We start from the raw sequence: 27,451 nt of genomic DNA on the forward strand, positions 1-27,451 counted from the left end.
CCCCTTACCCCCCACCCACCCCCACAAACCCCTCTTAAACTGAATGTACGCACTCGTTCATAGAACACACTTGGTTCTATGAACATCCTTATTGTACCGACAGTGATATATAGTTGTTTCTCTTTCTTCTGAGAAATTATTATTTATTGTAAGTCGTTATTGTAAGTCGCTTTTGAGGAAAGGTTCTGCTACAAGCCCTGTATATACCAATGTAAATGTATCCAATCCAATCCAACTTTATTTGTCAAGCCCTTTGAAACAACCGTCCTCGACCAAAGTGCCTTACAGACTAATAATTTGGAGACATCGCAAAAAGACAAGAAAACAGCTCAACAGCACAACCTAATAAACAACAAGATAAAAAGATGAGTCACAATTTCAATGTCTCCCCAAGTGTCAAAAGCCAGAGAGAAGAGATGGGTTTTGACCAGGCATTCAAAACCATACATACCTATATGTAGGTCAAGCTAAACGCCCCCCCCCCCCCCCCCAGGTGGCAGACGGGGGAGTGGAGCTCCTGCTCGGCGACCTGCGGCGTGGGTCTGAAGACGCGGGCCGTGGCCTGTACCCACCGGCCCGCCCGCGGCAGCAACGCCACCAGGGCCGTGCGGGACGAGGAGTGCCCCCCCTCCAAGCCCGTCCCGGTGCAGGCCTGCAACCGCTTCGACTGCCCCCCCTCCTGGGACCCCCTGGAGTGGGGGAAGGTACGCCAAGGACAGCTCGGCTTTAGGGGGAAGGACGCTGGCTTTGGTTTGACCCAACGTTTTGGTTGTGTGTGAAATAGTTATTGTTGGTTATAAGTAGTTCTGTTACGTTACTTTTATTCAGCAGACGCTTTTGAAAGAAGACAGAGAGCGCGTTCCACAAGGAAGATTTACCCCCAACAAGTGCAACACTATCATTAATCCGAGTACCTAAAAGTCCATAAAACCTATTGATACTTTAAACTCATATTAATCTTCTGACAAATCTTTTTTTGGATTATTTTCCATTGCTGACCTTTGTTTTACCTAGGGGGCTCTTCACGAAATTAATTGGACTGCACACATCTACCGTATGTTTCTGCCAGGTTGTGACCCATCCTTGAAAACGGCCGATCACAGCCCTGTATCTCTACCGTGTGTTCCAGTGCTCCCGTAGCTGCGGCGGGGGCGGCGTCCAGCTCAGGGAGGTGGTGTGCAGGCAGCATCTGGCCGACGGCAGTGCCCTGCCTCTGCACGAATCCTTCTGCCCGTCCACAGTGCCCGGGAGCCAGCAGCCCTGCGCCAGCCAGGACTGCCCGCCCCAGTGGCTGACCGGGGTCTGGTCCCAGGTACACCGCCTCCTGAACGACCCACATGGAACCGAACGATGATAATGAATGCAAGAGGAGTGTCATCCTCTTGATGTGTGTGTTCTCTAGCACATGTGTTGTGCTTAGCTCTGGAGGTGGAGCGGATTTACTTGTAACCGGAAGGTTGATAGTTTGACCCCCGGCCTCCTAGCTGAGTGCCGAGGTGTCCCTTACTGCTAACTGCTCCTGAAGTGCAGGCTGTCGCCTTGCATGTTTTACTCCGCCGTCGATGTGTGAACGTGTGTTTGAACCGTCACCGTTGTATGTCGCTTTGGAAGAAAGCGTCTGCTAAATGGCAATCGTATTCTAATTGTAAATGGGTACGAAAGAGATGATGTCATTATACATTGTTGTCGTTACGGTCGTGTTCTTACGCCTGTACTGTACCGGCTGTCCAGTGCTCGGTGAGCTGTGGCAGGGGCCTCCAGAGGGTGGAGCCGGTGTGTGTCAGGCAGCGAGAGAACGGCAGCGTTCAGACCCTCTCCCAGGACGCCTGCTCCACGGCCCCCCGGCCAGCCAGCGTCCGGACGTGCACCATGAGGCCCTGCGACGGTATGAGACCCCCGTCAATCAAACCAAACGGGCCATCGGATCTTAAGCTGTGACAGGGAGTTGATGCTCGTCCTGTTACACCCGTCGCTAACCTAGAATCCGCTTTTTATCGCTGGCTTCGGATCACAGAGGTGTATTTTTGTTGAAAACGTGTTTTTTTGGGGGGGATTTAGTATCTTTGGTATGCTGAGATTAACTAGCCGGACACAGACGTAACTCCTGGCATGTTTATTGTCAAGAGTACAGTACTTGCATCCAACCACTAGGGGCAGTAATGCTATTGCTGTCTGCAAGAACCTAGGGCTAGTGGTCGGACGTAAGTATACCACTCTAAAACAGACTCTTTGAACCGTCGTTCGTCTCGACCCCCAGAGACCACCCGGCTGGAGATGGCCAAGCCGGAGCCCGCCATCCTGGCTCAGAGCCGGGTCTACATCCAGCGGAGGAAGGGCAAGAAGCTGCAGCTGGTGGTGGGCGGCTACGCCTACCTGCTCCCCTGGACGTCGGTGGTGCTCCGCTGCCCCACGCGCCGCTTCGGCAAGGGCCGCGTCCAGTGGCTGAAGGACGGCCGCCCGCTGGCCGCCCTGCCCCACCTCTCCCTCACCGCCCCCGGACACCTCAAGATCCACCAGCTGGACGCCGCCGACGTGGGCGTGTACACGTGCGTGGCGGGGACGGCCCGGGAGAGCTTCGTGCTCAAGGTCATCGGTAGCAAGCAGAAGCCGTCCTGGCCGGGCGCCGGGGGGGCGTGGCTCCACGGCATCGGCGGCGGTCTGGGGCGGAAGAGCGGCGGGCCGGACGCGCCGGAGATCCCGCAGGAGCTGCGCGACGCCTTCGGGCGCTACGACGACGTGGCGCGGCGGCTGCTCGACTTCAAGGCGCCCGCGACGCCCTCCGGCGAGAGGAACGAAAACGGGTCGGCGCCGGTGGACGTGGCGACAACGGGCGGAGGGCTGTCCGATCCGGCGCTGCTCGTCGCCGAGACGAAGACGCTGGACGCGGTCGTCCAGAGGCTCTCGGAGGGCCTCCGGGGGCCCCAGGAGGAGCTCCTCGTGGCCCGGCTGCTGGGCGAGATGAGCGCCGCGCGAGAGGACACCAACGAGTCCACGCTGCACCCTCTGGAGCGGCCAGAGGCCTCCCCCTCCACGGGGGGGTCTCTGCCGTACAGGCCCGGCGGCAGGGCCCACACCCCCAGACCCAGGGCCCCGGTCTTCCTCCAGCGGCCCGGGGCGGCGGGCGCGACGGGGGCCTCGGAGGTGAGCGTGCAGGCGGGGGCGCCGGTGACGCTGCAGGGGCGGGTCGACAGCCTGGAGGTGAGGTGCGAGGCCGCGGGGCACCCGGCCCCGAGCCTCAGCTGGACCCGGGACGGCCGGGTGATCAGCGCCGACGCCAGGTGAGACCGACCCCCCCCCCCCCCCCCCCCGTTAGTGTGAGGGGGAAACACACATCTCCGTTCAACCGACAAAAGCGTAATAAACTTGTGTCTTTCATCTGTCCTTCTGGGTTCATCCACCGAATGCCTGACTTCATCCAAGTGGAAATTAGATCAATTCTAAACTGTAGTCGGGCCGATCACAATGGGCAGCCATGTTTCCTCTCCTCCCTCTAAAAGCATGATTTAAGAGAGGAGGTCAAATGGATAGCACCATTTGGCTCATTTAGGCGGTATGTTTTTCGTATGTGAACAGCGATGGGTGACGTGTCCCTGGGCTCAGAACAGAGCAGGTCGACAAAAAGAAAATGTCTGTATCACTAAAACAAAAGCTGACTTTGGGTTTGATTTTGATCCAGTGATGACAGTGGTCTCTTTTCGTGGCGTCAAGGCTCCGTCGATAAAGGAAGGCACTGGTTGGCCGAGTGTATCTCTGGCCGCTGTGTTGCGGTGTGACGGTGGTTTGACGAGGCCCCGTGGTCGTGTTCTGTTCACCGGCCGCAGGGTGGAGCTGCTGCCGACAGGATCCCTCCGGCTCCTGTCCCCGGGCCGGGAGGACGAGGGGGTGTACACCTGCACCGCCTCCAACCGCCACGGCACCACCTCCGCGGCCACACGCCTACACATCTCAGGTAGGGTGGAGCAAACCCCTGGTTCCCCAAGGAGACGTAAACCATACTTTTTTGACGCTTTTATCCAAAGCGACTTACATAAGTACATTTGTCAGAAGAAAGAGAAACAACAACATATCGCTGTCGGTACAGTAAGGATGTTCATAGAACCAAGTACCAAGCGCACTAACTATCACTAGGTTAACCCATTCCCTGTATACAACAAAGATAGCTAGGATAAGAGGCTACACAATGCTAAGTACTATTTCTAAGTGCAAAGACGTACAACATACAATAAGATTGCATATAACAAGTCGTTACATGACAACCCAAAAAGTCCTGATCTCAACTGTGTTTGGATAGCTGGTGGTTGGTGATGTCAGCGGGGGTGTCGCTATCCTCAAAGACTTTCGGGGGGGGGGGGGGCACTGACTCCGTTCTCCCGAGGGGCGAGTGGTGATCCGACGGGGGTTGACTTTCGTCTGGCAGGGCCAGACATCAACACCGCAGCCCTCTCGATCTCTTTAGCACACGCTCGGCCCGCCGCTCTGCGTCACCGCTCTGCGTCACCGCGGGGGAATGTCCTGATCGTGCCACTCCGCTTGGACCTCGGCCTCCGCCGCAGTCGTGCGTCTCACTCCCACGGCGGGGTGACCACCCATCAACCCCCTCTCTGCTCCCGTGTCATCAGAGCACCGACGCCACTCGGTTCGCCTGAGAACAATGAGGGGGGAGGAAGGATGAGGGGGGGGGGGGGGGGGGGGTCAGAGTACATCAAGGCAGCGTGTGTGTGTGCTGCGTACGTCTGGTCTGAAGAGGGGTCGTTAAAGGGGAGGTCCTGGGAAAAAAATTCTAATTCCTTTTTAGGAGGTTACCTTGCTGAAATAATTGATGGACGGTTTACGATTATGCGTGTGACAAGCGTTTTGGGTTTTACCAAAACTTTAGCTAAACTGTTGGCTTTTGAGGCACTGATGATGGAACATTGACAAAATTATTATTGTCCTTCTTCTGGTGCCAAATAGGATTATTTATCCTATTAGAGTTTTAGATTTGTATCACTTAGTTATATCATGGATCCCAGCTTATTTTCCGGTTTGCAATGTACATGCTCTCACATGTTTTCATTTAACTGTCCAATACCCTTGAAGTATTCTCGCATCAGGCCCGTATAAGAACCATATGTATTTAATGTTTTAAGTTAGAGCCTGGATATACCAGCGTCTCCTGTCTTCCCAGAGCGGGCTAGTCCCCTGACTTCTGATAATGGTTTGGTCCATTAATCATATCTCTAAACTGTTTCAACAGCAAGGAGTTTAAACAAACTTCATATATGTGCTTTTAAAAAGCTTAGGAAGTCTGAACCATCATACAATCCATTTGGCATTCATACAATATCTGAATATAGGTTTTTGATGTGCTGTTTCCATCCCCAATTCATGAAGACTCATATTCTGTTGTTTTTGTGTTTTACTTTTGTTTACTACAAAGGTCCAGGTTGTCTCCATGGAAACGGTGGCACGGCGACAGACGGCTCCATCTGCCCCGACTCAACCGACAACAGCAAGGCGTCTGAGCTCTGTCATGGACAAGCCTGCCCCCTCAGGTAACTGACTGCTACTGCAGGCCAATTCTATATACACACGCACAGTAACTAACACACACAGACAGACACACACACACACACACACACACACACACACACACACACACACACACACACACACACACACACACACACACACACACACACACACAGACAGTAACTAACACACACACACACACACACACACACACACACACACACACAGACAGTAACTAACACACACACACACACACACACACACACACACACACACACACACACACACACACACACACAGTAACTAACAGACACACACACACACACACACACACACACACACACACACACACACACACACACACACACACACACACAGACAGTAACTAACACACACACACACACACACACACACACACACACACACACACACACACAGACAGTAACTAACACACACACACACACACACACACACACACACACACACACACACACACACACAGTAACTAACAGACACACACACACACACACACACACACACACACACACACACACACACACACACACACACACACACACACACACACACACACAGAATATAGCCCAATAAAAGACAATGAGCTATAAATCATTATTGGTGTAACAAGGAATAACTTGGAGAGGAATAACCTGAGACACTGAGCCACGGTGAGTTTAACAGGCCCCAGTGTGGCTGTCACCCGGATTTGAAACATGGATATAAAGTTGTTGCTCCATGTGGTCCTTCTTTCAAAATACATCTCCCCCATTTCAAAGAGTAGTGAATAAAGTAGTGAAGAATAGTGTTTTATTGTGCCAACGAGATCGGCTCCCTGTCTTGCCACATCCGGTAACTTCCTGTCACATGACCTCGATGTAACGTGTAGAAAAATGCAGCTTTGAATGTTTTCACATGTCTGTATGTTTTCCGTGTGCACGTTCATGAAAACATGAACGTATCGAAAGCGGCAAATAGTATGATAGGATCAGATTTGTCATTTATTAGTCACAAATGGGACATCACAGTAGCATGTACAGTTGGCTGCAGTTAAAGGAATTAAAAAAATAAAAATAAAACATTAACAAGAATAGATAGTTAACGAATATACAGAAAATACAAAAGTAAGTGAGAAAGTAACAAACCCATTTGAGAAAGACTTATTTAATAGATTTGAAAAACAACTTGCGACCACACCTTAAGAAAGCTGGGCCAATGCCGCACGATTCTCATCTAATAACTATCAGGATGACTCAAAGACCAAGCATCTCAATACCACAAAGATCTTGATTTAACCGACTTCAACCGACTTCAGCCGACTTCAACCGACTTCAGCCGACTTCAACCGACTTCAACCGACTTTTCCTTCTCTGTCGGCGGTGGGGGAGCAGGTGGCGGGTGGACGGCTGGTCGACCTGCTCCGCTAGTTGTGGAGGGGGCACCCAGGGCAGGAGGGTGACCTGCGTGGGGGGCCCGGACCGGAGGCCCCTGGAGCTGGAGAGCCAGCGCTGCTCCTCCGCGGGGAGGACGCCGCCCGCCGATACGAAGCCCTGCAGCCTGCAGCCCTGTGTGGGGTGGACCTCCGGCCACTGGGGGGCGGTAAGCTCCACTCAGCTCCCAGTCACTGTCACTTGTACAGCCGTTAGCCATGTCACAGAGCTTAACTAGGTCTCTAAAGGGCAAGGAAAACAGATTAATTTTCAAGGAAGAATGAACGCAGAAAGGATGCAAATCTAAAACTAGCAAAGATAGCTTTAATTGCAGCGCAATGGTACATTAAAGCGGGAGTGTTCATTCGTGTTATAAGCGACGATTGTGTTTATCGTATCTTTTGGATCTCCCGAGAGACACAGCATTTAAAATAAATATAATTTGATATAATTCATAAAGGGAGTTGGAGGCCAGGAATGCTGGAGAAATAAAAAAAATTAAAAAAGGTTTGGACCGAACTTTGCGGTTGTTTTCTGTGTATCCCATCATATGCATCTTAATAAGTTCCAGGTACTAGTTTTAGAGACTCGGTTCTTGGATAGCGCTTTCATTTTGAAATCTTCCAAGTGGCCGCATTACATGCTGTCCGTTCTCATGTTAGTGTGAGAGGGAAACACAAGCCGCTTTCCTTTCAACAGACAAAAGCTTATAAAACTTGTGTCTTTCATCTGTCCTTTTAGTTTTATCCACCCAATGCCTGACTTCATCCAAGTGGAAATTAGATCAATTCTAAACTGTAGTCCGGCCAATTACAATTGGCAGCCATGTTTCCTCTCCTCCCTCAAAAAGCATGATTTAAGAGAGGAGATCAAAATGGATATCGCATGGTTATTAATTCGAGCGTACACAAGGATATCACATGCTCAGCTGCGCTCAGACGAACACGCGGGGAGATTGGTTCGAGGTCCTAAATAAGCTAGCGGTTTGCGATGTCCTTCTCGCGTATCGAAAAATTATGAGTGAAATTCACGTGTTAAACAATAGCAGCAACGGCATTGATAATGAAACACAGGAGAGGTGCAGGAAAGAGTTAGCGTACACAAACTAACCAGAAAGGACTCGAGCTATAAATATGAATACAATGTCAAGTGAAACACAGCGCAGCTGGCTCTAGAGATCTGAACGTGTGAATGAGTGAACATGTTTGTACAGTCTGTCCGTACAAATAAATATCAACTTAAGTTCAGTCTCCCCAATAGTCTCAGGTCTATCAATCTGTGTCTATCTAATGCACCCCTATGAATATGAAAGAACATATGAATGAATGAGTGTCTGTGTGAACGTGTGAACGTCCCTCACTGTCTTAGTGCCACGGTCACTGCGTGGGACCTAGCCTGGCCACTCAGCGGCGCACGGTACACTGCCAGGACTCCAACGGCACCAGGGTGCCGAGCAGACTGTGTCCCGGGTCGCAGAGGTGAGGTCCCAGGGCATATCTCACGTCCAGCCATGTCAATTCAATGTTACTTTTATTCGTATGTTGCAATTTCTTTATTTATTTAAGTGTGCACTCGCAGAACCAAAAAACTTGATGCGTGTCAAACGACACTTTCTGCGTGTGCGTAGGCGTGTGCATGCTTTCCCTCGAGGGTTTATGGAGTCCCAGGGGTTAATTTAGAATTGTCCTCATCACTATTCACGACTGGCTTACTGTTGGTATATGATAAACAGGCCGCACTTACAGTTCCCATACAGTGCTTCTCTAACCAGTGGCCACCCAGAGCGCTACATTCACCCATTCATGCACACGTTCACACACCGACGCCGGAGTCAGCCACGCAGGGCGACAGCCAGCTCGTCAGGAGCAGTCAGGGTGAGGCGTCTCGCCCAGGGACAACTCGGCACTCAGCTAGGAGGAGCCGGGGATCGAACCAGCGACCTTCTGGTTACCAGCCGACCCGTCTACCTCCTGAGCCACAAGCGGCCCGTTGGCTCTGCAGGTTGAGCTAATCAGGTCCCCCCTGTTAAGACCCCCGCTCCCAGTAAGGACCCCCCCCCCCCACAGTCAGGACCCCCGAGTTAGGACCCCCCCCCGGTCAGCCTCTCTGTTATTAACGGCCCCTCCCTCCGCGGCCCCCAGACCGAGCTCCCTGAGGAACTGCTCGTCGGAGGCCTGCGCGCTGCACTGGCGCACCGGCCCCTGGACCCAGTGCACCGCCACCTGCGGTCGCCATGGTTTCCAGTCCCGCCACGTGACGTGCGCGGACCCCAAGACGGGCCGCGGCAGCCGGGACCACCAGTGCTCCTGGAGGCCCCGCCCCCCCGGCTGGCAGCGCTGCAACCTGACGTCGTGCGGACGAGGTGAGGGTCCAATCAGAACCGCAGCACGCTTGTTTGTTTGTGTTTGTGTTTACAGTTGGGTTGTGTTTGTTTGTGTTTACAGTTGGGTTTCAGTCGGTTTGTGTTTGTTTGTGTTTACAGTTGGGTTGCAGTCGGTTTGTGTTTGTTTGTGTTTATAGTTGGGTTTCAGTTTGTTTGTGTTAGTTTGTGTTTACAGTTGGGTTTCAGTCGGTTTGTGTTTGTTTGTGTTTACAGTTGGGTTGCAGTTGGTTTGTGTTTGTTTGTTTTTACAGTTGGGTTTCAGTCGGTTTGTGTTTGTTTGTGTTTACAGTTGGGTTTCAGTCGGTTTGTGTTTGTTTGTGTTTACAGTTGGGTTTCAGTCGGTTTGTGTTTGTTTGTGTTTACAGTTGGGTTTCAGTTGGTTTGTGTTTGTTTGTGTTTACAGTTGGGTTTCAGTCGGTTTGTGTTTGTTTGTGTTTAATAATAATAAATCATTTCTTACATTTATATAGCGCTTTCGTTGCTACCCAAAGCGCTTCACAGTGAAGGGGGGACCTCACCAAGCACTAACTGTTTACAGTTGGGTTTCACTTGGTTTCTGTTATTGTTCCCATGTTTGAGGAACACATTCGCGAAGGGGTTTCCGATTTATTTAACTTTTTACCTCTCTCCCTCTTCCACTAACTGTTATTCTGCTGTATAGCCCTTTCTAGGTTTGATATTCAATGATTTGCTATGAGAAAGGTTAACAATCCATGATAATGAACACCCCTAATGGGTAATTCCCTTTACATTATTCCCTTTTTCTGAAAACCCAAAAGGTAAATGATGTCTCAGGGAAGTTTGTGTTTGTTCACCTTTACAGTTGCCTTTCGGTTGGTTTCTGTTATTATTCTTGTATTGGAAGAAAAGACTTTGAGGGAGTTTCCGATTACTTTCTACTTTTAACCACTTCAACTTCCCCTTGTACACACCCTTCAATTCGAAAGTGAATATTAGTCAGAAACCTTTTATCTCCAAGGGCCCTTATCAACGGGTTCAAACCAAAATGCCTCCGGTCACAACTGGACAAATTTACAACCAATCAGAGCAAGGAAACGTGTGACACATCAGCGGCAGTCATCTTGGTTGTTTCTAAGCTCCCATTGGGCGCTCCTCTGGTCAGTCATCGTATCAAACCCCGCCCTGTGTTAGATCAATGGTTGTGATTGGCCCGACCCAGGCCGGATCTCCAGCCGTCTGCTGGAGATCTGTCTGAACTGGAAGGGGGACCAGACGCTTACGCCAGAGAAAATAAACCTGTCCGATTCGTCTGGTCCCCAGACTATAACGAACTAAATCTATGTTAGTTCATGACCGTTGCTTTGAAAGGCGAGACGCTAGCTAGCCCCTGATCATACAACGTCTCATGCTGTCGCCCCCCTAGGCTCTAAACAACAACCTAACCCCGAGCCTACGTTCTCTTTGTGCCTCCCCAGCGGAGGAGTGCCGTGACAGCACGCGCTACTGCGAGAAGGTCCATCAGCTCCAGCTCTGTGTCCTCCCCCAGTTCAAAACCCGCTGCTGCCAGTCCTGCCGAGACACGCCCGGAGACACGCCCGGAGACACGCCCTGAGACACGCCCGGAGACCCTGGACACCGGAGGACGCCCGCCCAATGACAACGATGACGACCACTGGTCACACACCGGCTGGGTGAGGGGGAGGACTGTACTGGACTGGACTGTGGCCCACTCCAGGCTGGGTGAGGGGGGGACTGTACTGGACTGGACTGTGGCCCACTCCAGGCTGGGTGAGGGGGGGGACTGTACTGGACTGGACTGTGGCCCACTCCAGGACTCGAAGACGTTGGTGTAGCCCTGGCAACAAAGCCTTCAGTTTATTTATTGTGTTTTCTTTTTAAATCTTACTGGAGTTCATGACCCTTGCTTTTAGAGGCCAGAAGCGACCTGGAGGGGTTTTATAGTGGGGGGGGGGGGGGGGGGGGGGTAACTTAATAGCGATGGCTTCGTAACGGACAGCTGTGTTGAACTGCCTTTGTATGCTACTCTATGCCAAATTCACAACCCGTGTTTCACAGAGCCACTGGAGTTTGAAATGTCCCATTTTGACAAAGTATCGTTTAAATAGTAAGGAGAATCCATAGGGTGTGCTAACAGGAGAATGCCATGCCAAAGAGCCTTTCATAAAGAGAAAGGCATGTTATGTAGTTTGCACGACCTGCTTAAAGACATTTTCTTTAAACCATTCAGGTAAAAAAATACAATCCCCCAAGATGAAACCTCGCAATTTGTGTTCTGGTATCTTCATTGGATGAAATGGGTTTCCATCATATTGCACTACTATGAGACACAACTTCTTTAGGGAAAAAGAAAATCTGACTTTTGCACTCGAAACTCCAAGTCTATGTAAGGGACATGGCTTGGTGAGTTGTTGTTTTTTATCTCCTCTTTGTAAATGTTGCATTTGGATGTTTTATTTTTCTTCTTTTCTGACATGATTTGGTGACTTTAGCCAAACTGTTGGAATGTTCCTCTAACCACTTTGACTCCATGACATATCGGAACTCAAGGCCAAGCAAAGTCTTTGCTTCTACCAAACCCTCCTGCTACCAAAGAAACATTCTATAGTATGATTTATATTATAGCGATACTACTAAAATAGAAAATACTAACTTGACACAGGCTGATTGTTGTTTCAGAAATAACCTGAGCAAATAACCTTTTGAACCTGTTTTTTTATTGGGCCACGTTAACATTACTGGCCAAATGGTAACACTTTACAATAAGGGAACATTAATTAACCATTAATAAACAGCAATACGCATTATTATATATAAAATTAGCATATGGGTAAGTGGGTTGAAATAATGTATTATTGAATACGTTAGTTGATGCAAACACCATTAATGAATTATTACTTATAAGCTAACTGTTAATTAGCTGTTAGATAATGCTTATTACCATATTAACTAATGGTAATTAGGGGTTATTTAATGTGGCCCCTTGTCAAGGGGTATTGGCAATTTTACCTGAATAAGTATAGCTGATACAGATCAGATGGGAACATTGTGAATCAAAGATGGGGCGTGTTCATGTGCAGTCCTAGATTCAACAAAGACCTCCCTGATCTCTGCATACTAACCTTCTAAGGAAATCTAAGGAAGAAATCTGGAAATTTAGTGTTATTGGGCCGGTAATGTGTACATTGACTAATATAAGTAAAATAAAGTGTGATCTGGGTAGAAACCTTTTTTGTTAATTTATTAACTGTAAATGACTGCTGGGTTTGCACTTCGAGCCTTCGTCTTATGTCCTCAGCAAATGTCCCCCGTTCATCAACCAAAGGAACAGTATCTTCAGTAGAAAATAAGGTCATTAGCAAGTAACGTTTTAAAATGGGATCAAAGCCCTGTTACAGCTTTTAGTCTTTAAAAGCTCAAACTTGTCAAACTTTCAGGACTCCTTTCAAAAAATAATTTAATTCAGTGTTTGATCTATAATCTTAAACAATTTATATCACGCTATTGTAGTTTACACAAACAAGATTTTGTTCTTTGGATGTTAGGCGGCTTTCATCAAGAACAATGATGAGTTATGTTGATATGACATGTTTGTTTATTCAATGTTTGCTGAAGATAAGATGTTTTTTTCTTTGAACTATTTATTTCCGTGTGTTGTTGTGGAACTGTGAGTTTTCTTTTTGTTGTAAATACTACAAGGCTTGGATGTTACTGATAATTTGCTCCCAGGTAATACTATTCAACGTGCATGAAATTGGGGCCCTCTACTGGTGAAGTGATATGTTGTCTTTCCATGCAAGTGCCTGGTTATTCACTAGACAATAAAATGAAATACATTCCTTCAACAACACGTGTGTCTTACTTCCACAAAGTGCAGTGTGACAGGAACATGTTGTGTGTAAGTTTAGTCTACTATTAAAATATATTTTATTTATTGTTTTCATAACCTGTGACTGAGACACTAAATTACACTGAGATTATTTCATGATTAGAACAAGCTATGCATGTATGGTGTCCCCTTGCTATTAATGCTTCCACTCTATTTGTATATAAATATTTGACCTCAAAGCCTACGTATACTGTACATGTCAACGGTGAAGAAAAGTCTCGAAGTTGAAACCTGAACTTAATTTGCAGAGAGACTAGCTCGTAATTCCAGTCATCTTTTAATATATAACCGGTTTGTACACATCTGAATAGACCTTTTACCACTGCCAAGAGCTACTTCCTTTTTTTGTGTCACTGGCGCAGAAGACATATCGCACAACCTCCACTCCTTGTAAAAGACGCGTGCAGTAGAAACACTTCCACCCATCGAGGATGCCAATCAGTCGGCACCCACTGCCACTCCAAAAAGATCGCATTTCAGATTTTCGGGTGGGAAAATGTGCAAGATGGTGACAGCAGGAAAGGACGTGACTGGGTCCTGTTTGAGTCTAATCCGGTTGAAGAGAGTCTCCCTTGTGGACACGCTGGAGGGGCGCATCGATGCCCTGCTGGACGTTCTCTTGTCGAGGGAGGTTTTCAACCGGGACGACCGGGAGGACGTGCTGTGTCAGCCAGGGCCGCGGGCGAGGGTGAGGAAGGTGCTAGACATCTTGGAGTGCAAGGGCGAGGAAGCTGTCAACACATTCCTCAGTGTTGTTGATCAACCAGAAACGCCAAGTAGCGCTGTAGGCAAGAGCAAAGACCAGCCGCCTTCTTTGGGTATGTAAATGAACGAGTGAAATGTGCTCTACTTGAATATATTTTGTTCTTTACTCCATCAGTTTATTTAATTCCAATATTCATGCCATACCTGTGAAATTTATTACGCAGTTTCTGCATTGTTTGAAAACAAAATTATTTGAAATCTCCTGCTCATTGTCAGATATTTTTCTAATTCAGGGTACAATCAAATGAAACAGAAGCACAGAGAGGTCCTCAGACGAAGGAGTGAAAGCATGCTCTACTACAACACCCGCCATGGTGAGAAAATCCTCTTTTCCGACCAATATGTCAACCTTCTGTTGGTCAACGGACACCAAGGCCTGGACATCAAACGGCACGAGGTCCTAGCGTATGGACGGAAGCGGCTATCTTTGCAGCAAAAGTCTGCAGAGCATCGCCGAATTACACCAGACCAACTCTTCTCCACAGCCAACGGGGCCCGGCCCGTCAAGAAGATCCTAGTGACAGGGGTGGCTGGAATAGGAAAGACCATCCTGGTGCAGAAGCTGCTGCTTGACTTTGGGAATAACAAAGAAAGCCTCGGCTTTGACTTCATCATCCACATGACCTTCAGGGACCTCAATCTGGTGAACAAGCCTGTGAACCTCCGGGAGTTGGTCTTGCGGAAAAACCGTCATTTGGCCAAAGAGCTGGACAACATATTGGCCAACGACGACAAATTGCTCATCATCTTCGACGGATTTGACGAGTTCAGACACTACAGGCGTTGCGACGTAGACACGTTTGTGTGTGAGCCGGACGACTACGGTGAGATGGAGGAGGTGTTCACCAGCCTGATGTTGGGAGAGCTCCTCCCCAACACTGCCATCATTCTGACGAGCAGGCCCACGGCCATCGGCCACATCCCAGTGGGCTGCGTGGACCGCTTTGTGCTCATCGCCGGCTTCTCCCTGGACGAGATCCAAGACTTTTTCTGTCGCTATTTCCAGGACGAAGGCCTTGCGGAACAGCTGTTCAGGGTGGTGCGAGAGAACGAGCTGATGTTGACACTGTGCTACATACCGGCGTTCTGCTACATCATCTGCTGCATTCTGAAAGAAAGCAAAGACTTCGCCGGGGACAACCCTCGGACCATGACGGACATTTACGTGCAGTATTTGGTGGCCTTGCTCCGCACTCACACCCAGGAGAGGGCGAAGGCGTCCGGTGCGGTTCAGGGAACATGCGGTGGTGAGCAGCTCTCTGACGCGGTGCTGCAGCTGGCTCGGCTGGCCTTCTTCAAGCTGATGGATCAGCAGACTCTGTTCTACGCTAGTGACAAGGATGTTGCCACTTTGGAAGGCTGTCCCCTGGCCAGTACCTTCCTGGACAAGATGGTGGCACAGGAGCCCGGCTGCACTGAAGACGTTTACTCCTTCGCACACCTCACGGTTCAGGAGTTTTTTGCCGCAGTTTATTGTGCCATGACGGACCAACCTCTGCCTGATGTCTTACAGCAGGACAGCAGCGCCGCTGAGGACACACTTAAGGGTCACTTGGATCTGTTCAGCCGCTTCCTCTCTGGGATCCTCTCCGAACGCAATACCAAGCTTTTGGCGAGGCAAGTGGGGTTGTCTTGTGACGAGGGCAAAGCTGAGGCCTATCGCCAAAGGACGGTCAGCAACCTAAACCACCTGTGCGAAAACGGCACGCACATCTTGAACAGTTTGCATTGCCTTTTCGAGCAGCAGGATCCTTCCCTGGGGCAGGAAGTGAGAGCACAGGCCCTGCGACTGAATGTCAGTGATGAAGCCCTCTCCCCGATGGATTACAACGCCATCAAGTACTTCCTGAATGCCACTGCGGGGGATCTCTCAGAGCTGGATCTGACGGGGACGGATGTAAGTTACGAGGCATTGAGGGATCTCATGCCTCACTTGCTCAAATGCAAGCAACTCTGGTGAGTTCTCAGGTATAATACAAACAAAAGTGCTTTGAGACAGTTTGACGGATATTTATTTTAAGTCATTTAATTTACATTCTGTTTATTTTGGTCCTTTATCATTGTTCCTCAATTTGAGGGGATTCTTGAATAACCGCGACAAATACTCAAATGATTCATTCTTCAGGGTTGGGGAAAATGCTCTTGATATGGACACGATTCAAGTCATTGCTGAAGTGTTGCAACAGTCGGACTGTTTCACCCATCTTGGGTAATGTGGTCACCACTACTCTTGTGTGCTTTGTGTTGGAAATTATCTTTTAGATGGTAAAACACTTGAAATATCTTGTGAAAACAAAGCATTGTAGTGAATTGAATTCAGATGAATGTGAACACATCCTTCAGAAGCTTTTCTCAGCACACTCTGAAGCTAGTCTTCAGTCTTTTAAACATTTGATTGGTCCGCATTATTGCAGACTGCAATCCATGGGCCTTCTGATTTCCAGGTTGGCACACTAGAGCTTAACATTCTCATGTGTTTCAACTTTCCCTCTTGTTTCAACTTCTCTAAACTACTTTTCCTGTGGTAATTCTTCAGAATAGATACAATACCGATAACAATGGCTCATAAAATACTTTTTTAAACGTGGATGAACTCTACCACCTTTTTCAGTTCCTCAACTACTTCCTTCCTTTCCATTTACCAAAAACGATTCATCTTTATTACTTTATCCTTCTTTTACAGGGCTTATACTCAACACTACATACAACATTTTGTACAACAAATGTAGTCAACTGTTAAAGTGTTGCACAGTGGTTTGCACTGTTATGTTATTATTAGCTTAAGTGTACTCCAGGCAAACATGATTTTGTGTAAATTATCACTAGTATAATTAGTAGACAAGTCTTACTGGGATTTCATTTCCATTGCCCCGTTTTAGAATTGGATGGACAGATATTGGTGACGAGGAACTGCTGGTCCTATCCAATGCAATACGACAGAAGAAAGTACTCAAAGAATTATGGTAAGACGGGTTTGTCATGATACAAGTTTTTTTTTCTATGTTTTTTGGAATGAAATGCTATCCTCAAATTATGATGACTTTCAAAATTGTAACACATTTTAATTGAATGGATACCACACGTTTTAATGAAGATCTTAAAGGTCAGCCCTTCATTTGGACTGCATTTAGCAATCAAAACTAAAACATCACTTGAAATAATCGGACTTGGTTTTAGAGGATTACAATCAATGTACAATGTACAAGCTATGTAAAATGTATATCTTTACCCGTTGTTTGTTGTAGGTAAACTCCGGTTACGGGTTAGGAATTAAGGTTAACCAACATATAGGCCTTAGTCCTACAGGGATTTCAGTCTACATATCGGAACGTGAACCCTATATCTTCTAATCGCTGATTGTATTAGTTGCTCCAGTATCTTATTCTATCATCCGATGTGGCCGATGTTTACTCTATCGTAGGATGGAAGGAAACAGAGTGACCTGCCGAGGTCTGCTGTCACTCAGTGACCTGACTCCACACCCCCTGAGTAAAGTTGTGTGAGTTCAACCATGTGATTTCAAATCGACAACAACAAGGAGAATCATAATCTGTCTTCTGTCTGTTTTGTGTTTTGTTGTCGAATCTTTGCGTGACGCCTGATGCGCTGATGTTACTTGTGTCGATTTGGTCAATTTTTTTCGTTTATCAAATTTAAAGAAATGTCTGTGATGTTTTCTGTCCAAATGACAAAATGCTGACCTCTACACCTCCACCTCTCACGCACACACGCGCACGCACGTACGCACGCACACACGCACTCACTCACTCACTCACTGTCACTCTCACTCTCTCTCTCCCTCTCTCTCGCTCTCTCTCTCTCTCTCTCTCTCTCTCTCTGTCTCTCTCTCTGTCTCTCTCTCTCTCTCTCTCTCTCTCTCTCTCTCTCTCTCTCCCTCTCTCCCGCTCGCTCTCTCTCTCTCTCTCTCTCTCTCTCTCTCTCTCTCTCTCTCTCTCTCTCTCTCTCTCTCTACCTCTCTCCCGCTCGCTCTCTCTCTCTCTCTCTCTCTCTCTCTCTCTCTCTCTCTCACACTCTCACACACTCACACTCTCACACACTCACACACTCACACACTCACACACTCACACAAACAATAACACATCCACACACACACACACACACACACACACACACACACACAGCGCCATATGGAACGACGTGACGGAAACGGAGGTCCGGTCGCTGAGCGCGCCCGGCGACTGCGGCGGGGACAGCCTGACGGTGGACTTCTCGGAGGACGCCGTGTGGGCGGCGTGGGGCGACTGGGTGCTCACGAGGTGCTCGGTGAGCAGCAACGAGAAGCTCCTCACCGTGCTGCACAAGGTGTGCAAGATCTCCACGCACTACCTGGAGACGGGCTGGGCGCACACCTTCTACAGGGACCTGGGGCGCCTGGTGAAGAGCCGCGTCGAGCAGTGCACGGAGGAGGACGTGAGGAAGAGGCTGGAGACGTTTGAGGGCGTTCTGAGTTGGTGAAGAGGCAGGGGGACAGCGCCCGCCCACCAGGGGGAGGCTGTCGTGACGTTACCCACCTTATGGGTCGCCGAGCAGAGACAGTTTTCCCAGAAAAGGGAAATGAGGGTTGTCACTCAGTCTGCTTATGAGTGGGTTTGATAGAAAGCCCCAGCAGCCACGCTGGTCATGTGGGTGGTGTTCTGACTCATCAATGCTGCGTGTGCATGTGGCAGGGCACAGACAGGAATGCGGTCACATTAGGATGCTGCTGGCACAACACTACATTTATTTTCATCGACACCCACCTCATCGTCATTGTTGTTTATATTGTTGTTTTTACGTTTCACGTTTCATAAAAGTCATCCTGTATGCAGGCCATATCAATGTGTGAGTGACTTAGAAATATATATAATAATTATAACACTAATAATTAGGCTGGCAAATAATAAGTAATCCAAAGAAAATCAAAAACACTTTAAACTGTACACTTTCTGACCGCGCACTAATGTTCAGAACCTTTTAATGGTCTAAACAACAAGCTGGGGGCCTCTTTGACTTGCACTACGGGTATTCGGTGTCTGTGGTTTGTTGCGAAAGAAGAAGCTGTCCCATATTCTAATTATATATAAACTATAAAAAATTCATTTCCTGTTGAAACGGCGGTGCGTGCTGTGGTGCAAAGTGATGATGAAAATATGTTTCAATAAAGCGACACATTTTATGGCGTAAAGAAGTGCTTAATATAGCTGAAAGCAAGTGAAAAGTTTTCATACACATGGATTCTAATTGAAATAAACATTGTAAACATGCACACCACTGTGTAAACGTACGTGTTTGTGTGTGTGTGTGTGTGTGTGTGTGTGTGCGTGCGTGCGTGCGTGCGTGCGTGTGCGTGCGTGTGTGTGTGTGCGTAATCACTACAGCTCACGGTACCAACGGGTCGGTAACACCCTTGCGTTGCATTGCGTTGAAGGTGGGACCATAATAAGCCCTGGCCTTGGCTCAGATCAGCATGTCTGTCTCCATCTACTGGTGATGCAAGATACAGCATGTCATTGCTTCGTGGATGAGATGTACATTCTACCCCTAGAGCATTCACTTTGTGCACAACTCCGATTCACAAGCTGCGGTTTTCCTGTCAAAATGACTATTGGCCAGTACGGGTATCGAACCCGCGACCTTGGCGTTATTAGCACCACGCTCTAACCAACTGAGCTAACCGGCCAGATGTGGCGTCCCACCCACTCTTTAAAAGCAATTCGTTGTGTTTTTTATAATTTACATTAGTATTAACTTTATTTATTAACTTTTGTCCGCTGTCCTGTTTGTACTTTTGTAATTAGGCACATTTAAAGAGTTGGAACCGTCCAAACCCTCTACCGTCACAGGAGGCGGGACCGCTCAGTATGACGTCGCTCATGTGCGCCGGGGCGGCACCGCCACAGACAGTTGCCAGATTGGGCCAGATTTCCCGCCCAATCTGGCAACATTGGCCACAGGGGCGGTTCTCCCGCCATGAGATATATAATGCGCGCCGCTGCACTGCCGCTCTGGTAGGCGGTCCATGTTGTTGTGTTTTGGCGTCTTCTGATCGGCATGAACTCGTTCGTCTTCTAGAGGATCGATACTCACTGTTTATCGGTAAGTGCTGATCGGGCAGAATTAGAAAGACGGCGTTTTTGCTGTGCACTGTTGACCCGACGTGATTTGTGTTGTGTGTTTAAATGTTGCGTTTGACTCTCACACAACGCCGACTTAACGCTCAAATTCATCAATATATATGTATATATTTTTTAATGCAACAATTTTGCGTTTGCAAGCAGTTAGAATTGTATGTTTGGGATTTTTGAATGTTCTGGTCGCATCATGTCGTTGTAATTTCCTCAGTTCATAACTAGTTGCTGCAACTATTACAATCAATGAAATAACACCAAAAAAACAACATAAATCCAATCCAAGGTTCAGTGTGCAAGTGAATTTTGTTAAGTGGTCCAACCTCAACCCAGTAATTAATCTTTAAGAGCTAGATCAGTCTCCAATACAATGTGCTGTGCAAGTAAATGTCAGAGCAATCCTCTTGGACCAGCCGAATGGACCCACTGACGGACCGCCTTGATATGAGTGATTCTGTAGCCAGAACGAGACGAAATGTCACTGTCATCACTGTAGCCCCACATCCACCCCCAGATGATTGACACGGAACGGAGGCCAGCCCCCGGGCAGGCGAAGCACGCCGACCCCGAGGGAAAGACCAAGGAGAGTGAGAAGAAGAAGAGGCCTCGGGTCAAACAGCTGCTGGCCGACATCAAGAAGCAGGTTGAGTTCTGGTTCGGGGACGTCAATCTGGGCAAGGACCGCTTCATCAAGCAGCTCATCACTGACTCGGCGGACGGATGTGAGTCCTTGTCGGAGGCGAACACCTCTCAGGGGTACAGGGGTTCTCAGCCTGAGGTTGATTGGCTTGAGAGTCCTGTCTTGTAAGCGACACATATTTGAGGATGCGTTTCTGTAGATGAAATGATTTGAAATGGCTGGCGTAAGTCTTTCTTATACCAAGAGACTGCCAAATTAATCTCGGCCACGAGCGATATATATCAATATATTGCTGTCGGTACAGTAAGTAGTAGGTTCTTTCATAGAAACATGTGCCGATCACTAACATCACTAGGTTAACCCATTCTCCGTATACAACAAAGATAGCTAGGATAATTTCAACTAAGTTCTAAGTTCTGCTTCTACTACTTATGCTGAGTGTCGTGCAATAAGTACTAAATGTGTCGTGTTCGTCAGATGTGGATATTTCTGTGTTGACGACGTTCAACCGAATGAAAAAGCTGACGATGGACACCAAGCTCATCGCCCGGGCGCTGAAGAACTCCACCATCGTCGAGGTACTTAAAGCAGACGCAGAAAGTAGGGGAATGATTGTTGGGAATCGATGGATAACGCGACATCCACCACGTGTGACCCAACATGTTTATTCAGCCATGCTTTTCTGTTTCACTTGTTGTTCTTTTTTAGGTCAACCTAGAGGGGAATAAATTAAGACGCCAACAGCCCATCAGGGACACGGACAAGAACGTGGACGGCTGCACCGTCTATGTGGTAGAGGCGTTTGTATTCTGCACATAACAATCTCACCTGCCAGCACACACTGTATTAAGAAGCATGCTTACTTATGCTTAACGTGTCGTTGTCACTGCAATCCCATGGCATTGTACAACACAATACTTAGCATGTTTGTTTACACATGGTAAGTAGGATTTTAAGATTGCAATTAGTCTGAAATCTAAAAAGGAATAGGTAACATTTATTTTATATATAAATTAATAGCAGTAATGTTGCGCAATCACGAGAGCGGAACCAACAAAACGTTTGTTTTGCGGCCGTGACTCTCGGAGCAGGTGCACGTCGTTCAGGTGCGCAAGAGGTCATTTTTGTTTCCGTCCAGAAAGCCTACTGATAGTGGAAATATGTTCAAATACATTTTCCACTAGTGTTGATTGTGTCGTTGGTCTTAAATTTCCTTTCAGATGGCATTAAAAAAGTCTGTAACTTTCATTAAGCTGTAGGAACCATGATTAAACAATGTCTGTATTCAATAGAGGGACACGTGATGCGACAATTCTATACACGAAACATATTGAAACCTATGTTTCCTTTTTTCTTTTTTCTTCCAGGAACTTCTGCCGAAGAGCGTGACTCACGACTGGGTCGAGAAGGTGTTCGCCAAATGCGGAAAGGTGGTGTACATCAGCATCCCGCGGTACCAGACCACCAAGGACCCCAAGGGCTTTGCCTTCGTGGAGTTTGACAAAGAGGAGGAGGCGCAGAAAGCCATCGAGGTAGAACCACCGGGGTCTCAACAAGGGAGAAATAGGAAAGGCTGTTACGTAAAGACTGTGGCTGTGATCACGGCCAGGGAAACTCTGGGGCTGAGACTGTAGGACGGTAACCTGAATGGGCCTTGAGGTAAATGTAAATGGCCTGCATTTATTTATTTCTTTTCTAACCTATTGGCCACTCAAAGTGCTTTACAACATTGCCTCACATTCACCGTTCACGCACACATTCACACAACGACGGCGGAGTCAGCCATGCAGGGCGACAGCCAGCTCGTCGGGAGCAGTCAGGGTGAGGCGTCTCGCTCAGGGACACCTCCACACTCGGCTAGGAGGAGCCGGGGATCGAACCACCGACCCGCTCTACCTCCTGAGCTACTGCCCCGCCCAGATATCTGGTGTTGTGTTGAGCACTCTTTGTGTACAATAAGCTATTCAGGTCCAATGAGGTTCTGATATTAGCTTGAATATGTGGTCTAATAAAGCGTAGAATAAATGAATTTAAATCAGGTAATGCAGGGAAAGAACCTCTAAGATCGCTGGCTAAATGAAGAATTGTAGGACTGTGACCTCACTGGGCCTTGTCTCCCGAGTCCGATCACGTGGTGTGTTTTTCCATCTGACGCAGCTCCTGAACAACCCCCCCGAGGACGCCCCCAGAAAGACGGGCATGTTCCCCAAGATCAGAAACAAAAAGGGCGTCGTCATCCAGGCGGACGACCCGCGGCCCCTCCCAGGTACCCCCCCCCCCCCCACCCGGACCCCCACGGCCCCCAATGACCCGCAAACCGACCCGCTGCGATCCAACTCACCCCTTCTCCCTTTCTGCTTTGTGGGCGTCTCTTGCAGGGGAGGAAGAGGAGAAGAAGAAGCAGAAGAAGAAGAAGAAAAAGAAGGAGAAGGAGGTGGCGGCCGCACGGGTGGAGGAACCCGGGGAGCTGAAGGAGAAGCTGAAGGAGGAGGAGATGGAGCCGCAGCCCCCCAAGGGGAAGAGGAAGCGGTCGGAAGGCGAGGCGCCGGAAGACCGCGCCCGGAAGGAGAGCGCTCCGGAAGACCCCGCCCGGAAGGAGAGTGCTCCGGAAGACCGCGCCCGGAAGGAGAGCGCTCCGGAAGACCCCGCCCGGAAGGAGAGCGCTCCGGAAGACCCCGCCCGGAAGGAGAGTGCTCCGGAAGACCGCGCCCGGAAGGAGAGCGCTCCGGAAGACCCCGCCCGGAAGGAGAGCGCTCCGGAAGACCGCGCCCGGAAGGGGAGCGCTCCGGAACAGTCCGACAAGAAGAGGCGGCGGTCCCAGGCGGGAGCAGGGGAGCAGGAAGCGGAGGTTGAGGAGGAGAAGCCGGCCAAGCTGAGGAGGACCGGCGAGGAGCAGCAGCAGGAGGAGAGGGCGGGGGACAGCCAGATGGACGTGAAAGGTGGGCGGGCTGTGAGAGGGATAAGATACTTTAAGATAATCCTTTAGTAGTCCCACAGTGGGGAATTATGCAGTGTTACAGCAGTAAAGAGGATAGTGCAATTAACAGATAACAGGTGTGTGTGTGTGTGTGTGTGTGTGTGTGTGTGTGTGTGTGTGTGTGTGTGTGTGTGTGTGTGTGTGTGTGTGTGTGTGTGTGTGTGTGTGTGTGTGTGTGTGTGTGTGTGTGTGTGTGGTTAATCTTGTGATGAGCCGACATAATGTGTCTTTTCCCCGCACCGCCCCTGTTGAGAAGAGATCACTGATATCAAGCCTTGAAACACCTACTTTTTATAACAATCCAAGACCTGCTCTGTGTGGCTGATCTGACACATGTCCGGTGGATGCATCGTGCATCAACATCACGGTGTTATTGGAGCAAACGTCTTGTGTGTCCTCTCGCAGCGGAGCCCGCTGAGGGCGGGGCGGAGGTCAAGGCGGAGGGGGAGGGGGGGGGGAAGGGCGACGGCTCGCCGCTGAAAGCCAAGAGGAAGCGGAAGAAGAAGAAAGAGAAGATGGGCGACGAGGTCATCCCGCTTCGCGTCCTCTCCAAGTAAGCGCTCCGGGGAGAGATCTCTTTAGGACGTAGCGGCGGGAAGGTCCTCGTGGTGAACGATCGATGCTCGGATGAATCCAGTGGGGGCCGTGTGTCGCCTCAACCCCTTGTCATCGGTTTGTTGTTGTTTGTCTGTTTGTTCGTGGTTCGCCGCGTGAAGGAAGGACTGGCTGGGTCTGAAGCAGGAGTACCTGGCCTTGCAGAAGCGGAGCATGGCCTCGCTGAAGAAGTGCATCACTAAGATCGACCACCAGGAGCAACGTGAGTTTCCCCCCAAAAGAGACTGCCTCCATCTAAAGCATCTCAAAGTAGGGGTCTTGACTGATTGTTGGATAACGACTGAAAATAAATGAATGCATTTCCTCATCTAGCTGGAAAGAAAGTGGCTTCAGCGGAGAAGAAGCTGGGTCCATCAGAGAAGAAAGTGATTCCATTGGAGATGGAGATTGAGAAGATGGAGAAGGAGATCACTGGACCCCAGTTCACCAGTGGAGTCATCCTGAAGATTACCGATGCCAAACCGCTACCAGGCAGAAAGATCATCAAGGTAGAGTTTATTTATTTTGCTGAGCTTACACTTGACACTTTTGACTGTCTATTAGCAAGGAAGTCTCCCAAGTCTCCATAGCCTCCAAATATGTAATATTATAACCAGTCTGTAAGGCTTTCAACGGGGCGTACAATGAGGAACAATGTTCAATGTAATGACTTATCATTTTCATATATATATATATATATATATATATATATATATATATATATATTTCCTTTTTTTAATGAACTGCATTAGCTGCACAGTGATTCCATCCCAGTGTCTGTCTTTTCTTATTTCTACAGGACGCCCTCTCTAAAATATCTACGGTGGCCTACGTGGACATACTGGAGGGAGACAGTGAAGGACACATCCGCTTCAAGACCCCCGAGGAAGCCCAGGCCGTCGTTAACGACCGCTCGGCCGTCGCCAAGGAACACGGCTGGACGCTGGATCTGCTCTCCGGTGAGAACCGCTTCCTCAGAGATACGAAGATCTATCGGTTCCTCCAAAGACTCATCGCTCGCATGTTTGTTTTGGTGGAGTGTTGTCATTGATGACTGGCTCTTTTTTATTATTTCTTTAGGTGATCATGAGCAAAGGTATTGGCAGAAGATTTTGGTGGACCGCCAAGTGAAGTTGAACCGTCCGAGGGAAAAGAAACGAGGCACAGAAAAGGTGGGTTCTTACAATTCTGGAGAGAATAATATATGTCTGGTTGGAAATGCATGCAGGTGATATCTCCTTAACACTATCTCTATCCTTCGTCATGTGTGTGCGGGTTAATTATACGTTGGGCAATGGGATTGTCTTTGTGCGAGAAGATTTCAGTCATGTGATCTGTTCAATGAAACAAATCAAGGCTGGCATCGTGGTACCTGAGACATTCTAGATTATTTCCTTAAAGGGGTGATATGCCACCGTGTAGGAGTGTGATCAGCCATTACAAGCCGTTATCCAGCATACATCTAGGTGGACACGTCCACTCGTGATGTCACTAAGGCCCCGCCCCCAATGGCCAAAACTACCTTTTGCCTCCGTTTTCTTTTCATGCGTTTCAGGAATAGCTCCGTACAAACGGTCTCATTGCGAAACGCATCTAGCTGTAGAAACGCAGTAGTACATATTCAAGGCCACTATGTGGCTCTGGTTCTCCACCAATGAAAGACCTGGACCTAAACCTTTTCGACTGAGCAGAAAATACTTTTTAATGTACATGTTAGTAATTAAATTTACCAAGGGTCTGTATTTAAAGCTACAAAAATGATACAAACCAAATCAAGCACAACAAATTAGACGGAACTCCTGATCCGGCCCAAACACAAAAGACGTATGCGTTTTCACAAAGAAATCGTTTCCGGTTGGACGGGGCCTAAAACACAGGAAAAGGGACGATTTTTCAAACGGCTTGTAATGGCTAATCTCACTCAACCCTGGTGGGTGAATGTCACCCCTTTACCTGTTCACGGTATCTTATATCAATACCTGTGCTTTTAAATACTCGACATGTTAGGCATGTTCTTGTAACATCGTTTCATAGTTCAACACAAATGTTTGCCTTTTTTCCACACCGGCGTCTAACATGTCACTTCCTGATATTCTCTCACGCAGCTCATCTCGAAGGCGGAGAAGATCATCATGGCCCGAGCCAAGGAGGCCAACAAGCACATCCACTTCCAGGATGTCTGACGCAGTGTGTCGTGTTTCATCCACTTTGTTTTTAACAAGTTTTATTTTGGTAATCGGCGGAAAGCCAAAGCTCATTTAAAAACACAATTTGATATATTAATGTGAACTTTTTGTGACTCATGTTTTCAGGGTCGTACATGTTGTGTATATATAAGGTACAAGGCTGCCTTTGTTGAGAGAGCACCAAATTCATGGTTGTTGAAAAGTGATTTTTTTTTTTATAGCTATAAACATCAAACATCAGATGTATTATTTTGGCAGTGACTGGTTTATTAAGTGTTTTTAAATACGTTCTTTAAGCTTATTTGAACAGTTAGTGCAAATTGTGACTGCATTTTAAGAATAATTCTTAATGTCAGCTTAAATACAATATTTGAATAGTTTGGTGTTAATAATTTAAATAACACATCACAATGTTCAGCATTGTGGTCTTTAACACAAACTCTTCCTACCGCAATACAATGCAGTTGAAACGTCATTTTATTTTCTCAAACGGTGACCTTTCCACCACGTTGCGTGAAGAGGCGTTAACACGGGGTCAAAGTTCAACAGCTGCAGTGAACTGCTAAGCTGATTTATTATTTGTTGCATCAGTGGAGAGACGTTCCCTGAGCCTGAAGTCGAGTGACATTATTGCACCCAAAATCAAACACTAGTTTCATCCGACGTAAGATGCACACTTACGCCTATAACTTGTCTTTGTACGTCATTAAATGGACGTGAGTTGATCCAAGAACGCATGACTTTCTGAGTTTTATTTTTCTCATATGTCCACCGGAGAAGTTTGAGTGCACGTAGAAGTCAACGGGTGAATCCCCTCCTGGTGAACTGGTATCAGCATTCACCGTGGAGGGAATACATTCGTTGGATATTTTTAAACGCAATAGGCTGCCTATTGGACCCCCCATCCCACTCCGGACCACCTCGGGTGCGTTCGGGAAAGCCCCCTAACTGTCT

The 27,451-nt window shown here is 48.2% G+C and overlaps 3 protein-coding genes and 1 non-coding gene across 7 annotated transcripts in view; 3 read left to right on the plus strand and 1 right to left on the minus strand.

Annotated features, from left to right (window-relative positions):
* Positions 1–13,163, plus strand: part of LOC115529266 (ADAMTS-like protein 1) — a 37,633-nt gene extending 24,470 nt beyond the window's left edge. For both annotated transcript variants that reach the window (XM_030337861.1, XM_030337862.1), the window contains 10 exons: positions 494–704; positions 1,130–1,312; positions 1,732–1,885; positions 2,258–3,278; positions 3,822–3,949; positions 5,420–5,534; positions 6,918–7,125; positions 8,325–8,434; positions 9,098–9,318; positions 10,776–13,163. In XM_030337861.1, the coding sequence (XP_030193721.1) occupies positions 494–704; positions 1,130–1,312; positions 1,732–1,885; positions 2,258–3,278; positions 3,822–3,949; positions 5,420–5,534; positions 6,918–7,125; positions 8,325–8,434; positions 9,098–9,318; positions 10,776–10,912 (2,488 nt within the window). In that variant the 3' untranslated portion in view covers positions 10,913–13,163. The remainder of the gene's footprint in view (positions 1–493; positions 705–1,129; positions 1,313–1,731; positions 1,886–2,257; positions 3,279–3,821; positions 3,950–5,419; positions 5,535–6,917; positions 7,126–8,324; positions 8,435–9,097; positions 9,319–10,775) is intronic.
* A 203-nt stretch (positions 13,164–13,366) lies between these two features.
* On the plus strand, positions 13,367–19,238 carry LOC115529267 (NLR family CARD domain-containing protein 3). Its single transcript, XM_030337864.1, has 6 exons — positions 13,367–14,025; positions 14,206–15,928; positions 16,098–16,181; positions 16,852–16,935; positions 17,394–17,471; positions 18,115–19,238. The coding sequence occupies exons 1-6, from the start codon at positions 13,704–13,706 to the stop codon at positions 18,446–18,448; spliced, it is 2,625 nt and encodes an 874-aa protein (XP_030193724.1). The 5' UTR covers positions 13,367–13,703; the 3' UTR covers positions 18,449–19,238.
* Positions 19,239–19,578: 340 nt separating this feature from the next.
* trnai-aau (transfer RNA isoleucine (anticodon AAU)) lies at positions 19,579–19,652 on the minus strand. The gene has a single exon. It is a non-coding gene; the product is annotated as a tRNA-Ile (tRNA).
* A 269-nt stretch (positions 19,653–19,921) lies between these two features.
* On the plus strand, positions 19,922–27,232 carry LOC115529268 (La ribonucleoprotein 7, transcriptional regulator). Of its 3 annotated transcripts, none has more exons than XM_030337865.1 (13): positions 19,922–20,068; positions 20,615–20,822; positions 21,218–21,318; positions 21,449–21,532; positions 22,108–22,272; positions 22,898–23,006; positions 23,119–23,679; positions 24,123–24,270; positions 24,434–24,534; positions 24,645–24,820; positions 25,111–25,270; positions 25,392–25,483; positions 26,417–27,232. In XM_030337865.1, exons 2-13 carry the CDS (start codon positions 20,615–20,617, stop codon positions 26,492–26,494), a joined length of 1,983 nt encoding a protein of 660 aa, XP_030193725.1. In that variant the 5' UTR covers positions 19,922–20,068; the 3' UTR covers positions 26,495–27,232. The 3 variants fall into 3 exon arrangements, with proteins under 3 accessions (XP_030193725.1, XP_030193726.1, XP_030193727.1); XM_030337866.1 differs by having other exon boundaries at positions 19,924–20,068; positions 20,597–20,822; XM_030337867.1 differs by lacking the exon at positions 19,922–20,068 and having other exon boundaries at positions 20,597–20,822; positions 23,119–23,306; positions 23,367–23,679.
* Positions 27,233–27,451: the final 219 nt, after the last annotated feature.

The sequence above is a fragment of the Gadus morhua genome, chromosome 17, assembly GCF_902167405.1.
Source record: "Gadus morhua chromosome 17, gadMor3.0, whole genome shotgun sequence".
NCBI lineage: Eukaryota > Metazoa > Chordata > Actinopteri > Gadiformes > Gadidae > Gadus > Gadus morhua.

Excerpts from the sequence above, each read along its gene's own strand:
- LOC115529267 (XM_030337864.1), top strand. The coding sequence starts at position 13,704 with ATGTGCAAGATGGTGACAGCAGGAAAGGACGTGACTGGGTCCTGTTTG. Across the intron at positions 15,929-16,097 it reads CTCAAATGCAAGCAACTCTG|GGTTGGGGAAAATGCTCTTG; the intron begins GTGAGTTCTCAG and ends TTCATTCTTCAG. Across the intron at positions 16,182-16,851 it reads GACTGTTTCACCCATCTTGG|AATTGGATGGACAGATATTG; the intron begins GTAATGTGGTCA and ends GCCCCGTTTTAG.
- LOC115529268 (XM_030337865.1), top strand. The coding sequence starts at position 20,615 with ATGATTGACACGGAACGGAGGCCAGCCCCCGGGCAGGCGAAGCACGCC. Across the intron at positions 24,271-24,433 it reads CCGCTTCGCGTCCTCTCCAA|GAAGGACTGGCTGGGTCTGA; the intron begins GTAAGCGCTCCG and ends CGCCGCGTGAAG. Across the intron at positions 25,484-26,416 it reads AGAAACGAGGCACAGAAAAG|CTCATCTCGAAGGCGGAGAA; the intron begins GTGGGTTCTTAC and ends TCTCTCACGCAG.